The sequence below is a fragment of the Syngnathus scovelli genome, chromosome 20 (genome assembly GCF_024217435.2).
Source record: "Syngnathus scovelli strain Florida chromosome 20, RoL_Ssco_1.2, whole genome shotgun sequence".
Lineage (NCBI taxonomy): Eukaryota > Metazoa > Chordata > Actinopteri > Syngnathiformes > Syngnathidae > Syngnathus > Syngnathus scovelli.
This window is the reverse complement of record NC_090866.1, coordinates 10454175-10470237: the sequence shown is the minus strand read 5'-3', so window position 1 is coordinate 10470237 and position 16063 is coordinate 10454175. Positions and strand designations below refer to the sequence as shown.

The 16063-nt window shown below is 45.2% G+C and overlaps 2 protein-coding genes across 7 annotated transcripts in view; one reads left to right on the top strand and one right to left on the bottom strand.

Moving 5' to 3' along the window:
* bcl11bb (BCL11 transcription factor B b) overlaps positions 1 to 8691 on the bottom strand; it is a 27337-nt gene extending 18646 nt beyond the window's left edge. Inside the window, exon 1 of the mRNA XM_049757556.2 lies at positions 7945 to 8691. Coding sequence (XP_049613513.1) covers positions 7945 to 8008 — 64 coding nt within the window. The 5' untranslated portion in view covers positions 8009 to 8691. The remainder of the gene's footprint in view (positions 1 to 7944) is intronic.
* ccnk (cyclin K) lies at positions 1400 to 16057 on the top strand. Of its 6 annotated transcripts, XM_049757597.2 has the most exons (14): positions 1400 to 1464; positions 4520 to 4709; positions 4837 to 4916; positions 6521 to 6633; positions 13224 to 13462; positions 13546 to 13627; positions 13910 to 14041; positions 14126 to 14231; positions 14311 to 14368; positions 14450 to 14619; positions 14686 to 14897; positions 14970 to 15000; positions 15081 to 15158; positions 15253 to 16057. In XM_049757597.2, exons 5-14 carry the CDS (start codon positions 13311 to 13313, stop codon positions 15792 to 15794), a joined length of 1563 nt encoding a protein of 520 aa, XP_049613554.1. In that variant the 5' UTR covers positions 1400 to 1464; positions 4520 to 4709; positions 4837 to 4916; positions 6521 to 6633; positions 13224 to 13310; the 3' UTR covers positions 15795 to 16057. The 6 variants fall into 6 exon arrangements, with proteins under 6 accessions (XP_049613554.1, XP_068505370.1, XP_049613556.1 ...); XM_068649269.1 differs by having other exon boundaries at positions 4837 to 6633; XM_049757599.2 differs by having other exon boundaries at positions 4520 to 4916.
* The last annotated feature ends 6 nt before the right edge of the window (positions 16058 to 16063 follow it).

Here is a 16063-nt window from a genome sequence, read left to right as displayed (position 1 = left end):
CCCCCTCCCACAATCAGACTAAATGAAGCTCCTCATCTCACTTCATCCCGTTTTAGTTTGAGCGTCGCGCTAGCTTTATGCTCGCGGTTGGTGTTCCCCACCACGCACACACAAATTGCGGTGGCGAGATAACCTGATAAGAGCAACCCGTCGCGACCGCACGACCTAGACGTTCCCTCGCAAGTGCCGACCGAGTTCATGGAATGCATCTGGCACCTGCTTGGCTTATCTGCCGCACATCGGCGTGGGCGACACCAGAAACACGTCTGTACCATGTGCGTGCATGCGTGTTACGTGTGGCCAGGAAGCGCTTCATCTCTCGGTGCACGCCGGGTTTCCGCTGGCGGCCTTCGCTTCGTTTGCAAAGCTGCCACACACACACACACACATCTATCCTGTGTGTGTGTGTGTGTGCACGTGAGTCAAACAGTGTATCCTCGGCAGACATAAAATCTATAGAAGGTCCCGTTACCAGAGTAAATCTCATTCTTCACACATCTGACACGGACATTAATAACCATCGCGCTCACACTCAGGCACACCCCGATGGCGTCGACTTAGTCCCTCAGCTTAGCGCAAATCCCTAACGGACAACCTCAAAAAAAAAAAAAAGTCCTTTTCCCCAAGCCGGAAGCTCCGAGCGGGCTCCAGGTGTCTTGGGCCAACGTGCACCCAGGGAGAGGCGCCGATGCCCGGGAGAGATGCACAGCCTGGAACATCCATCTCGCTTCTCTCCAAACATGACACCCCTAATAATTGCTAAGGCAAAGATAACCGCTGTGTGTGTGTGTGCGTGTGCGTTATCAGCGCAAAGATCCTAAACTCCCTTATCTCTCGTCTCAAACTGTCAGAGCCTAGTTCCTCCTCCAAACTTGCCGTCACACTGGCTTTTTCCATCCCCCAATTTTTCCCCAAATGTTTTGCTATTCATTCACCCCGGCGCCCCCCACCCACCCCACCTCAGCCCCCCGTTCCGCTCCCGACATGGAAGGCTGGCGCGTCGCCAGATCATTTCCATCTCATCATCTTTGGCGGCGGCGAAGGAACACAAACGCATATTTACCTGCGGATCACACAGCTTGTGGCCGCCGCTCATCGGGAAACGCTAATAGATGCGCGCGGCGGCCATATTGGACGCCTGCGCGTGCGACGTATATTAGACGCAAATCTCCCGGCTAACAACACGGCATGTTCCTATTTGCGGGCGAGACAGGTGGCGAGATGGCGACGGCACTTTTGAAAAACTGAATATGCTAACACAAGTTTCATATGGAATTGTTTGCTTTTATCTGACCAATCAGATGCAACATGAAATCCAAAAAATATTAGGTTTGTGTTTTTTTTAAAGGCACACATCTAATTTGTCAAATAAATTAATATTGTTTTTGTTTTTTTTTAGCTCGTCATTGACGCCAGGCCTCGCCAACGAGACTTGTTGGACCTCCTTGTGTCACTTGGACCGAGGTAAGCTATTGTTTGTTAACCACATTTGTTCACTAATTTTCCCAAACTTCTGAAATGTTTTCCTCAAAAGTCCAATCAAACAAAAAGTCAAGTTTCTGCTGTTTCAAGGAACCTTAAAAATGTACTATTTGCACACTCATTCGGGCCTTCTTCTCACCTGTGTGGAAGTACAGCAAGCGAGCGTGGAATGGTTTGCAAAGGGGCAGTGAGTGTGTGTGTGAGTGTGTGTACGCGCCGACAAACACACACGCACAAGCAAGGGTGTAAAAATGGAAACACGCTCAAGTCTGTAGCGGCATGAGAGCCTGTCAAACACGCGGTCGAGCCGTGAAACTCAAAGCTGCTTGGCCCGCTCACTCTCTCTCGCTCTCTCTCACACACACACACACATACAGAGGAGGGCATCAGGCAACCTTTGAGCGCCCCCTATCTGCCACCAGCATCACTACCGCACCTCAATTTTCAGAGAAGCTCAGCCAACTACTATTTGCATCAGTGCATGAACAGATGACACGTGCTTGTGATTAAGTGGCTTTTTTTTTAACCTGTGCTAATGCTTTTTGTTTAGTTTTCTTATTATATACCCAAGAAATGTTTTAAAAATATCATGCAACAATGTGCTTTTCACTTTCATTTTTTTTTCTTCAATTTTCAGAATCCCCGACATCACGATATTATTATATTTAACCCAAAGCTAGATGACAATTTTTATTTTTTATTTTTTTTTAATTTAGGTTTCAAACGTTTTTCAGATCTGTGCTTTATAACAGCAACAATTAGTTTTCGATGCCGGAGCACAGCGTGAGTTCATTAGGCCGTACAATTTTGAAAAATGATCGCATTTCACCCCCCTCCAATTCAACAAATACAAACAATTAATTGAAAAGCATTACAATAAAAATCACGTCAACTTTTCATGCTTCACGAAACAAACTTTCAACACGTCGACATCACTTCTCAAACGTTTATCTGGCTGAGATCGAGGTTTCCCCCCAAATTTGTCAATTTAAATTCAATTTATTGTTCAGCCCTACAGTACGATAACTATCATATAAAATATAGCATACAGCACCAATACGCTACGGAAACGTTCTCTATATTTGGATTGGGAAGGCAAGCATTTTATTTTTAAAGCTAAGAATGATTTTTCCCATTCTTAACCTCATTTGAGCCCTGGCTTTGTTCCACGAGCGTCGTTTGTGCACCGGCGGAGGTTGTTCAAAGCGAGCTGGAGGGGGTGTTTTGCGAGCTTACATCAGCGGCCTTTAATAAATCTCATAAAAAAGCCTAATGATGGCGGCCGAGCCGATCTAAACGCTGGCTGGCCGGGAGGGGGGCAAAAATTCCCAGCGAGGTCTGTCAGTGGAATTTAGAGGAAAGAGAATTTTTATACAAAACGGCCACGCTGCTCACGCTAAACAACCCCCCCCCCCTTGCTTTGTCTTTGTTTGCATTTTCCTAGGGAAAAAAGGAACACACAAGTACGCCCCCAGGGTGGCGCAGGGGATCGGGTGGGGCAGGGGGGGGACTCTTCTTCTTAGCCCCCCCACCCCCCAAAAAAGTGTCCAATTACAAAGATCAGCGTCAAATTTAGCTCAGGTTTATCTCACTTTTGTTTTGTATTTTTGGGTGGAATTCTTTTGATCAAAAAGTTTATGTGAATTTTTTTTTTTATGCTTGTATGTGGGTTTTATTTTTTTCATTTTTTTATTTCCTCACCCTTTTTACTTTTTTGCCAACAATATTTGTATCCCTTTTTTTTCTCTGTATCCCAAACTTTATTTTATTTTTTTTTACTTTTAATTTTTGCCTTTTATGGTGTGCTTTGAAATCATTTAGCAGTTTGTGTTTGGCTTCTAGATTTTTTTTCCAAGGTTCATCTGGAAAATTTAGAGAAAAGGGAATTTTTCAGCAAAAATTCTCACTCCCCTCCCCTTCTTGATTTTCCTAGTTATACACACACACACACACATTATATACTCGGGGGGGAGGGCTGGGGAGGGGGGTGATAGGGCTGCTCGCATGTTGGTGATTCTCGCTCCCGTCGGGAATAAACGACACCGGCGACGACGACATCGCAGATGGTTGCAATCAAAAATTCAAACGACAAGCGGCCTCGCTTTAGCCTCCGCCGCCCCCGCAGGCGGGGGAACGCTCCGGACGGCCGAGCCCCCGCAGACGACGAGGCATGACGTGGCAAGATAGGCATCGGCGTTTGACAAACTTTTCCGCGATAAGATAACGAGCGAGCGAGCGGCGTACAAAATTCATCAGATGTGCTCGGCTGACGACGCTGAAATATTAAAGCAAAATGAGGGAACAAAGTGAAATGGCCGACAGCCAATCGGGAGCCAATCAACGCCTGCGAGCAAGTCGTCTGCTTGCTTATGCTCACACACTGTATGCGTGCGTGCGTGTGTGTGTGTGTGTGTTGCCATATGGTGCAAATAAAGAAGGGGAAAAGTGTTGAGCAGATCAGATCAGGGAAAGGCGCATCGGTTATATGTGACGCCGCCTTTTCGTCACGCGGCTAACAACCATGCTAAAGTTCAAGTTAGATGTAAAAAAAAAAAAAACTGTCTGCGTCAATCTCCATTTTGTTTGCGGCCGAGGGAGCGAGGGCAGCTCGTGTGACTCGAGGATTGACGAGCAAAGACCTCAAATTATAGAAGAGGTGGTAAAATTATCGTTGGGGCGCTTTGATGAAAAAGCTTGGGTCGCCATAAAAATGCCAAAAGGCGCTGTTTTGTGATTGCCAGCCACTTGATGCCTGCTGAGATCAGGCCAAAGCGATATCGAATGTACAAGTAGTGCTTTGACGCCACAGCTCAATTAAGCTTGTAACAACAACAGATGTAGTGTGGTGTGTGAGCCTTTAAAGGGCGGGGCTTAGTTTGGGTGCGAGATTTTTTTATTTTATTTTTCTTCCCACTCGAGTGACAATGTATCTGAAAATTGCTTGAAACTTGAAATCTGACTCACATTTTTGGAATAAATTGAACTGCTAATGGCAAGTTCCACCTCATGTAAGATACTTTTGGAAATCTGTTTCCAGCTCGAGGCCGGCGGCTACCACGAAAGGGGCTCGATTCCGCGAAGCCTCGCTCGGTCGGCTGTGGGGAAATATGCCGCCATTCTGGTTTTGCGCACCGGTGGGTGCCCCCGCCGAGGTCCGCGGGGCTCATCATCCGTGTGACTCGGATGACTGCGAGAATGGCGGCCGGCCACCTGCGGCGACTTCTCGTGTAAGCGGACACCTGCCTGACAGTTGACACCTCAACTCACGCTTGCCTTTTTACGTTCTTCCCTTTAAAAAAAAAAAAAAAAGGTTGTTTCGTGTTGACTTAATCAAATCTTCTCTGCCTCCTCCAGCCCGAGGTGCGATCCGATGCCAGAAAACCGGAACAATCCACCTTGAGGAAATAGCCCACAGTGACAAGCTCAAGTCCAAAGTGAGACAGTTTGACCGTTTTTTCATCGATGTGTGTGTGTGTGTGTGTTGTCTGAGTGTAAACAGTAATTGGAATTGGCCCGCGGCGGGGTTGCTTTGCGTTGGTCTCCAAACCCAGTTTGAGAACAAGTTGGGCTTGATGACTGCGGCCTGCTCGCCACGCTAACCAGAAACCGACGACGTCGTTGTGCTTTGCTTTCATAACGCCGTCTCACGCGCTCTTATACAAAACATGAAAAAGATGTTTACTCGTTAATTATGGTTATGAATTTATGAAAATTTCAGGGTGGATTCAAGTGATTATTATTCCCATTTTGAGTAAACATTTTTTGTTCATGTTTATTGGCGCAACAAAAATTGAACTGCAACCGTTCATTGACGATGCCAGGGCTAACGTTAGCCTAGCTCAGCTGAGAGACGGTGGGTATAAAAAGTCGACACACCCCTATTCAATTGACAGGATTTTGTAATATAAAAAAAATTGGGGGGATTATGAACAGTTCCGGATAGCGGTCGGCGTGAGCGCAAAAACTTCAGGCCTCTGCGAGAAAGCAAAAGAATAAATGTCAGTGAAAGCCTACTAGAACATCTGAGTTTGAATTGGAGTAGAAGAGCCTGTGCACACTTTTCCCCTTCCTTCTAAATTTTCAATGAAGTTCTCATGGTCACAATTGAGGTAAAATTTGAGATTTTTTTTTTTTTCCACATGTCCCCCACAAAAAAGATGGCATTTGAACATCCTCAACTTTAGACAATTTGGAGTTTCCAATTTATTTTTTCTTGTTTTAATTCTTGTAGATGAAATATTCTCATTGTGATTTTGACTATACTACTAATACAATACTATATGAAGCACTCATGCTATATAAATCCAATTAAATACATTTGATCAAAAATTCAATTGAATAAATTCAATTAACCTATATATAATGAGTTTGATTTTGATTGTACAGCCAAATCAAAGGACAAAATGAGATGGAGGCGTGTCTTCACCACATCCAAATTGTGATTGCTTTTGACTTGGCAGAGGTGGGCAGGGCACACTGGGGGTGACATTCAAACTTCCGCTGCACACACACACACACACACACACACACACACACACACTTCTAACTCATTTTTTTGCCACAGTTGTGACTTGTAGAACAGCATTAAACCAAATCGACACAGAAGGTTTAGGTTTTTGGACCAAGACAGATTTTTTTTTTACATATATATATTTTGCTAACTTTTAATAACACACGGAATTAAATTGCAGTGTGCGTGTGTGTGTCTAAATTTGAATGATTTGGGCTCTGTAGAAATTTGCCCACACACACACACACACTTGCTGATGGCAGTTATCGGTTCCGAAGCGGGACGACAGCAATGCAAAAGCTCTAGCGAAAGCTTCGTCGGAGTTCAAATTGAAACGGTTTGGCCTTGGTGTGAGGGCTTTGCCCTACTGAGCTGACATTCAAGCTTCCGCTCGGCACACGCGCGCGCACCCAGAGCCCGAATAATGATTTGACTCATCTTTTTAGGCGTCTGGAGTGAGCCTGAGTAAACACGACAAACACTTTGTCGCTCATCCGCTGTGTATCTGTGTGTGGTGTGCGAGAACAGGTAGGACCAGATTGAGGCCCGTCCGTCTATTTTATGCGGCCAACCAACCATCTTGTCCTCCCAATCAGCAAGACGCTTCTTCACACCGTTGTGTGGCTCAAGTTCAAAAGCAGGTCTGTGCGTGTCTCTCTGTATGCGTGTCTGTGTGTGTCTGTAAGTTATGCAAAGCGACCAAAAAAAAAAAAAGACGTCAAACAAAGTGACCCATGGCTGCAAGCGGGGGTGGGAAATATTTAACTGCTACGCCAAATTTGTCCCCAAACCCCGAGTGCCCTGCAGCAGACAAATGAAAATATGCAAACTTCTTTTCTTTTTTTTTTTTTTTGGTCATAATGCATGCAGGTAAGTGTCACACACACATGAGCACACTTGACACATACCCTGAGGTACAACTGTAGTTTGGGATTATTATTTTTTTTTTTTTTGCTCCTCCACATTCTAAAATTAATTGTCTTCACATCAATCAACTTGACTCATTAAAATATTGCAAAGCATCCAATGTGGCTTAGCGATGGAAATAATAACAATAATAAAACTCTGCAATAATGAGAAATCGCATGAAAGAGCTCCCCAATTGTCTCACTAAGTGATGGGGATCAATAATTTGTAACACACACACACACACAAAACATTGGCCACAGATTACATCATGAGCTGGTGTGCATTGAATTAGTGCGATTAGGCCTCGTCTATCAAATTGAATCGAGCGGCAGGCAGGCAGGCAGGCAGCACGGAGGAGATGAAGGTTCAAATTGATATTAGGATTCGGATTATAGGACACTTTTAATCTTTTACACACAGCAAATAGATAAGTGTGTATTATCACAAATGCCCGTGACAAGATAAGTTCTTTAAAGAAATCAAATGAGCAAAAGTTCTTATCTCGTCATGCATGCTTATTTCTGTTTAAACAAACTTTATATAGTGCGCGATTTGTGTGTGTGTGTGCGTGTGTGTGCGATGATTGCAATAAGAAGCAAAAGGCGTGCAATTGGCGTGGTTGTGCATGTGCAATGCACACGTTTAAAAACATCATTGTTTTGTGCAAAAGAGGAAAAAAATGCATTTTGCCAGTTGTACAAATACAATTGCAAAACAATCAATTGTTGCGGCGAGTTTGTCGTCGGACGTTGTTTTGAGAGAAAAGCCCGTCTGTCTCGCCATTAAATGATGACAAAATTAAACGCGAGTGTTTTAAGTGACGCGCTTGAATTTTTCGGCTACTATTTCAACTTTCTTTCGTCACGTTTTAAACGCGACCGAGAGATCCACGTGTCGGAATCAAATGGAGAAAACGCGAGTTATTTTAATTCGCCCGAGTCCCAGTTGAAATCCAAATAATATCGACGCGCGTTTTTTCCGCGGCGGGCAAAGGGAAGATGTTGCGGAGGGTTCGGCGTGTCGCGACGAGGCGTGCATCTCACCTGGTGCCGTCTCCCGGTGGCTCAATGACAAGTGCTGCGGGTTCACCTGCTTGCGGCGGGACATCGCCCCGGCATTTACTCTGGCATTGCCCGGTGAACGGCACTTGGAGTCGGCTCGGACCGTTGTGTCGGTCTGCTGTGGCTCTCGCGTGGACCGGACCCTTACTCCTCCTTTTTAAAATGTGTGTTTTATTTGATTTGCGCGTCTTCCTCGACAATTGCTGCGCAAGTTTGGCGGGTAGAAAAAGGATGCAGGCTACGCGCTGTCCTTCTTCGGGGCAGACAAAACACCTGGACGCGCGCAGCGGGAGCAGGAAGAAGCCACAATGCCAAAACCAAAACAAAAAGCTGCAAAATCCTGCGCCGCGATGCCGCTTTCTTGTCAGTGTTAATTTAGGATCCCGCTGCAAGCACCTTCCTTTTTCCGCTGCTGGTGGTGGTGGTGGTGGTGCACTAAAAAAAAAAATGACCCTTTGGCACCGGCTCCTTGTGTGCGTTTTGGCATCGGCGCTCGGAACGGCAACTCTTGGCTCCTGTGGCGGGAGACTCGCTGATGGAGAGAGAGAGAGAGAGAGAGAGAGAGAGAGAGAGAGAGAGAGAGAGAGAGAGAGAGAGAGAGAGCGAGGCAGAGAAAGAGAGTGAGCGAGAGAGAATGCACGGGCAGACAAGACACCTCCTCCTCCTTCTCTTTCTCCTCCTTGTCCAACAAGAGAGTCCAAATGTTTCCTCCTGCTTTCCCTGTTGGGTCTTGTTTAAGAGGACGACCCCGTTTGTGTCTGCGCGCGGGCGCGCGCGCGTGTGAGTGTGTGCGCGCGCGCGTGTTTGCGGGCGTTTTGAGATGTGCCAGCAGGATCAAATGGGGCCAAAGGCTGGTGCCTGCATGCGCCCACCCCTGTTATAGTAGTCTTTTGTTATTTACGACTAAAGTATTCCAGCAGAAAATTCGTAGTATGAGCATGCGTTTGCAGGGTGCCACGTGCACGCCAGACCAACAGGGGGCGTTGTTTGTTGATTTAGCCAATCGGAAGCACGTTATTAAAAAGTGACACTTTTTACTTGTTAATCCTGAATGTCACACTCGAGTATAACGTTTTAAAATATATATTTTTTATGCATAACAAACCGGTATGTCAGCCAATCAGAAAGCAAAAGAAAGTCACTTAAGAGGAAAAGTTGTAATGGTTATATAATAAAAGTATAAAAAAAATAATGCCTTGTAGCTTACAGCGATGTGGTTGACAAGAACTATTAGAAGCATGCTGATATTGGTCGATGTCATGACCGTAGACACCCATGTTGTGAGACAACAGCGCCCTCTGTTGATCCACTCAAGTCCTTTTCCTAATGCTTTGCCTGCAAAGAACTCCAGTTGTACTTAAATAGAAGTAAAAATAAAAAGACAGAACCGGACTGAAAATAAACATTAATTTTCACTGTAGGTTATTTTGATAAAAATATGCCAATTTTGATAATAAAAGCCTTGCTAATGATAACTAAAAAAAAAACGTTTTCCCCAGATTTGACATAGAACATTAGTTTTTTAGCACACAATATAATCAAGTTCATCAATTAAGGTACGCTAAATGCTACACCGATGCACTTAACACATTTTTGTAAATGGCAAACCTTCAAATACACCCTGACGAGTGAGTCACTTGCCGTAGTTGTGAAAGTTGTCTTCGTTTGTCTTCTTACTGTATTATACTGCCCCCGGTGGGCAAGTGGTGCACGCCAGGAGTCGCAATAAATGTCATTTCTTTTCATTGCACTTAATTAGGTTATTACTACGTTTGATAAAGTTCAGGGCTATTAGAAAGCGCTAATGAGCCCTCATCATTTACCGAGGCGACCTGATGTTAAGCACTGGAACTACATTGTCCAATATAAAACAGCGCCGTTTAAATGTTGACACCATTTCCTGGTGGAGCAAAAGAAGAAGAAGAAGCGTTTGCTCTCCCGCTCGCCGCAGCGGCGATACATTTAACGCCGGGCCATTAATAAAAGATGGTGAGCAATTTTAAGAGCATTAGAAGTTTGATTGCTGCAGGGCAGACCTGAGGGACTTTCAGGGCCACTAATTATTTATATAAATGAAATGTCATCTCAGCTCTGGCTCAAGTAGACATAACCTCGGCAGACGCACCGAGGACGGAGATAGAGATGGCACGGTGACGGCCGGCGGAAGTAGTGCCCCCTAAAATTTAACAAAATCTGCCTCAAGTCCGTTTGAAAAAAATTTTTTATTACAGTTTTGATGTCATTTTGATTTTTTTTTTTTTTAACAATCGCTAACTACCCAAAAAAAACCTCAGAAGTCATGCTCAAAAAGGAACAGGAAGTGAGCCATTTTGGTTTGAAGCAGCTCTTTATGAAGTGACTTCACACTCTCTCTGCAGTGTTGCAATGAAATTTATGTGCGAGTGTAGTGGAAGCAGAAGTTGTCATGCGTTGGTCCGCAGTTTGTGTTGCTGTAGCGCTCCCAACTTTTGGGGGTTGCTTTTTTTTTTTTCTTCCCTCAATCACCGGCCTCCATGAATACTAAAAGAAATCCACGAACCTAAGTTCTCACACACACACTCTCCCCGGCTCCCTTGATCCTCACCCGTGGGTGCTCTCAATAATACATCAATGTCTCCATTATAGCTTGTATGCGCAGGCAGTTTAGGCTGCATGCGGGGTGGCTGCGGCGCACACCGCAAATACCGTTTGTGGACACGGGAAATGTTTTAAGTCCAAAGTGTTGCCTCCGAGGGGACACGCTGAGTTCCGCCGCCTAGCCGTCGGGTACCTGAACGCACCGCAGGGTGTTTAGAAGAATGCTCAAGAAAGTTTGGACGCGCTAACAGGGCTAGCAGGAACCTCGGATGTCGAACAAAAGACACTAAAAAAGGCTAGTCGCTTTGATATCAATGCAAAAATAAAAGTTCCTTCTATGAGTGATGGTTGTAGAAATAGTCTGTCCCTGGGTGCAACTGTACACATTGTAAAAGTGTGAACAGGTGACATTTTAAGTCACGTTTTAAAATCCTCCAAGCGTAATAAGAGGCATGCAAATGAAGGTAATTATGTCCCATTACGTGACATTTAACAAATAGGCGCATGACATGTTTCATAAGAATACTATTAATAATAATATTTATAACGTGAAACTAAAATAGTATGTTAATTAAATGTAAATGAAAATATTTAAAAAAAATATTTAATACATAATGCGCGGGAAAATATTAAATAAAAAATATTACAAAATAATTTTAAAGTATATTACAGGAAATAATGAAATTCACATTTTTTAAGATATACATTTCTGTGTAATACTAATAATAGAATACCCTTTAAAAGTTAAAAAATACAGCAAATTTAAAACTATGCCTCTTTGAAAAAAGTGACCCAAAAAAATAGGCCAACCCAAAGGAGGACAAACAGCGTCCACAATGCAGTTTTTATGAGTCAAAAGTGGTTTTAAAAAAAAAAGAAGTAACAAAAGAAGGCAATGCGGCCCACTTGGGGTCAAAGGTCGCACCCATTTGGATGCATCAAAGCTCATAAACAATGAGAGGTCCACTTCATGGGAATATGAATATTGCACTCATCTGAATGCGCAGTGCTTCATTATGCAATGTTTAATATTAATAAAGAAAGTAGATAGATATATTATTCATAAGCTGATTTACTGTGGAATCCGTGAGTGTGCCTGTGTGTGTGTGTTGACGTGAGAGACACATTGAGACGCTCCCTTGCTACAGGCGATACAAGCAGACGATGCTCTTACTCCTTTTCCATCCTGACAATTCCTGCCACCAGTTAAGAGGATTTGTCCGAGCACCGATGAATTTATAATGAATGCAGATTCCCCATTTTTAATCGGGGCACCTAAATGATTCACCGCTAGTGCGTCTCGGAGGTGCGCCAGCCGCCAGCCTTGCACAGGCGAATCAAGGCGGGTCCACCCATGTCATTCAGAAACGTGCTTTTTCACAGCTGCTCGTGTCACTTGACATTACTTTGAATTGTTTAGGAAATATTAGGAGCTAAATTGATGTTACTACGTGTTTTTTGTAGTTGTTGCCTGTTGGTCCCTCTCAATTATTTTTTTGCTGTCCCCCCCGCCTAGAGGAAAAAAAGATTTCACTCACACACCCCACCTCTCTTCAGTGACTATAAATATCATTTGTCTATAAAATTGTTATAAGTACACCTCTGCATAACATTGCATACTTATGTATCCTTTCATTTTAAAGCAAAACATGATTATAGCATGAGTAATAATTGCAAAGACTGTCAAGACTCACATTTGATTGAATTTGACACCACTTGTCTTCTTGATCTCAAATACCTTTTTTTATGAACGATGTCGGGTGTCATATTTGATTAAATGAAACATCTCATCCACGGCTTGTAGACGTTGCCAAGTAGTCATTTGGCTCCCTCTAGAGCTTGTAATCGCAAGTACAACTTTAAACGAGAACGGCGCATTAAAGATTCTAATAATTGCACTTTACATGTTGAGAGACTTCTACAGATTTGTAACGCCAATTGTAGTATTCTGCTTTAGTAATTTGTGGGATTTTTCAGAAATTGACAGTAATGCCTTTAATGTACAAAGTGTTGAAAGAAAAGTAAAACGCAAGCTTCATGACGTCACATCCGCCACAAACGTAACATCCGACGGAATCCACAATGGCGACTCTCCTACCAGTTGAATGGATGGATGCCGTTTGCTAGCTTATTTCGAGCCAACTATTCTATTGTACTTTCTAGTCGTCCGGAAGTTTGTTTATACACGCCACAAACTACATGTTAAAGGTAGGACACGTTCTGTTTTGAGAAATATGCAACTTTAGACAAATATTGGTCTTTACCTGTCCGCTTAGCATGCTACAGGTCGTTAGCAGCTAACGACTAGCTAACTTAGCTAGTCAGCGACGCGTAAACCCATGGCAAATTGAAACGTTGATGTTTCTCATTATTTCGTATTTTACGAACTCAAATGCGGGCTCGGCAGATTAATAACATTGGTGGTCTTGTTTTGACTTAACGAAGCCACTTTCAGCGTTTACTCTCAAACTACCTATCACGCGGGACTAACGCTATGAATACATTAATGCTGTGGGTAACTGGGCGACCTAAGCTGCTTGGAAAGGTACAGGTCATTCAATTCCGGCGTTACTCTGTGTATCTTTTCTATATATATATTTTTTTTTAGTCACCCTAAAATGTTGTATGAGTGTTACTGCTGAAGCGCGTATGCCAAAGTTCTCAAGTTTTGTTCTGTCCAGCAGGCAGTCAACGCGGGGCCCTCTTCCTCTGTGGCCTCTCCCCAACTGAATAAGGAGTCGAAAGAAAATGCGGTGGCACAACAGCAAGCCATGTTGGACCACATCAAACCATGCTGGTACTGGGACAAGAAAGATTTGGCACACACGCCCTCTCAGTCGGAAGGCCTGGACCCCGGCACCGAAGCCCGCTACCGCAGAGAGGGAGCCCGCTTCATATTCGACGTGGGCACCAAACTCGGCCTGTATCCTCTTTTGTGACATAACTTTTCAGAAAGCACCCATAATGTAGCATAGAATTGGTCTTTGCTTCCTTGACGACTGGTAGACATTACGACACACTGGCGACGGGCATCATCTACTTCCACCGTTTCTACATGTTTCACTCTTTCAAGCAGTTCCCCAGATATGTAAGTTCTAAGTTTTTATAAACCTGTCTTTTTTTGCTATATATTTTCCCATCAGTAAAGATGTTACAATACATTTTACCAGTTATTTTTTTCATGAGTTTAGATATCCTTTGAAGGAATTTTTTGTGACAAGTCCAATCCTCTGAGGGTAAAAAAAAAAAAAAAAAATGGAGGACAAATATTTCATAAAGTACTTTATTTTATTTTTTTTAATCCTGAGGAAGTAAAGTAATTAACAAAGTTTTTACAGTTTTTAAAAAAAAAGTGATGTTTGTGTTATAGGTGACGGGAGCTTGTTGTCTCTTTCTGGCGGGCAAAGTGGAGGAAACGCCCAAAAAGTGCAAAGACATCATCAAGACGGCGCGCAGTTTGCTCAACGATGTGCAGTTTGCACAGTTTGGAGATGACCCCAAGGTCCAGTTTACAAACATTTTTACATGTTAATGATAAAAGTTGAATTAGAAGACAAAGTAAAAACAAAGTGTGTGTGTGTTCCAGGAGGAGGTGATGGTGTTGGAGCGAATCCTGCTGCAGACCATCAAGTTTGACCTGCAAGTAGAGCACCCTTACATGTTCCTCCTGCGTTACGTCAAGCAGCTCAAAGGTTGACGCCATTTTATGAAGACGGTCACGGTTGCCATTTAATGTTGCCAACTGACCTTTGACCTGTTGCCTCGGTAAAGGGGAGAAGAATAAAGTGTGCAAGGTGCTCCAGATGGCTTGGACCTTCGTCAACGACAGGTGAGGCTCTCGTCACGTGACCTTTGGAAACCAAAAACATTGGGTTGATCTGCAGTAACTCTTCACCATTCCACCCAACAGCCTGTGCACCATGCTGTCGCTGCAGTGGGAGCCGGAGATCATCGCGGTGGCCGTCATGTACCTGGCGGGTCGCCTGTGCAAGTTCGACCTCCAGGAGTGGACGGCAAAGCAATCGTCGCGCCGCTGGTGGGAGCAGTTTGTCCAAGACGTCCCCGTTGAGCTCCTCGAAGGTAAAGTCGTTGACACGGACTGACGCTTTTCCAGCAAAGATGAAAAAAAATGTTTTTGCGTGTTAGACATCTGCCATCAGATCCTGGACTTGTACTCCCACGGCAATAAGCCCATCCCCCAGCAGATGCAGGATAAGGAGCGGGCGCCCGCTGCCCCCGTCCTGACTCCCACCCACCTGGCGCCGCCATTAGCCGCCAACCCTCCGCCGCCTCCGCCCCCGGCCAAGAAGGCGTCCCCGCAAGGCGGGAGCCCAGCACGACAACTCAAACGGACACATGTGAGCGAGCCAGTCGGCGCCTCATTTGCATCCCTTTGCTGCCGCCGGCCACTAAAATCTTTCTCCCCGCAGACCTCCCCCAAGGAAGAACCGAAGCCCTCAGGTACACACACACACGCTTCCTGAATATCGATAGAAAACATTTTGAATATTTGACCATGTTTAATGTTCTTTCATCTTCAGAACCAGCTGGATCAAAGATTCCTCGACTGGAGAGCCCCATGCCGCCGCTGCCCACTTCGCAACCGCCGCTGCCACCGGGTATGCAATGAACAAAGTTTTCCATCAACATGTTCATGTAGAAGTTTGTCAGTATCCCGTAAAATGTAACATCTTTTGCTCTTGTCTGTTGTAGAGCGCAAACCTGCTGCCCCTGCCCCGCCCGCCGAAGTGGAAGCCCCAAGCGAAGCAGCCCCGCCGCCACCTCACGCGCCACCGCCTAACCAGCCCCACGCGCCCCCACCCCTCCCTCACCGGCCACCTCCGCCGCCACCCTCCAACTACGTCATGTCCACCACCAGCTCGTACATGTCGGGCGAGGGCTACCAGAGCCTGCAGTCCATGATGAAGACGGAGGCGCCCGCCTATGCACCCCCCATGCCACCAACCTACGCCCCCCCGATGCCACCCTACCATGTGTACCCCCCGCCCAGCGCCCCGCCACCGACCCATCCTCCACCTGCGGGCTACCCGCCGCCCACAATGCCACCTAGCTACCCGCCGCCGGGTTACACCAACTTTCCTCCCCCGCCACACATGCCACCCACCCACGTACCCCCACCCATTGGCCTCCCCCCTGCCGGTTACCCGCCCCCTCCCGTGCCGCAAGGCCAGCCACAGGTGCCCCTGCCCCCGCCACCTGGCATGCCCATGAACCGCGGCGGATGGATGAGATGAAATGAGCGTGTTGTTGACATCGTGTCGTGGTTTAGATCGACCAGGTGGAATTTTCTGCCCTTGTGTGCCTTAAGTTAGCAAGGCATGGTTCTGCTTCTCACCCTCATAATTTGCATTTTTTGTTCCGTTTTCTTACACCTAGGTTAGGGACCAACAATTGACAGGAATAATAGCTGTATAGACAGAGATGGCTTTTTGTGTTTTATTTTGCCATTGTGAAATGTCTAATAGTTGAGTGCTCAGTAAATTGTATGGCAAACGTTTCTGGT

What these genes read in the sequence shown, in the direction of transcription:
- ccnk (XM_049757595.2), top strand. An exon ending in CCCCGTTGAGCTCCTCGAAG is followed by an intron (nt 14,620 to 14,685) that starts GTAAAGTCGTTG and finishes TTTGCGTGTTAG; the next exon opens with ACATCTGCCATCAGATCCTG. An exon ending in GGAAGAACCGAAGCCCTCAG is followed by an intron (nt 15,001 to 15,080) that starts GTACACACACAC and finishes TTTCATCTTCAG; the next exon opens with AACCAGCTGGATCAAAGATT.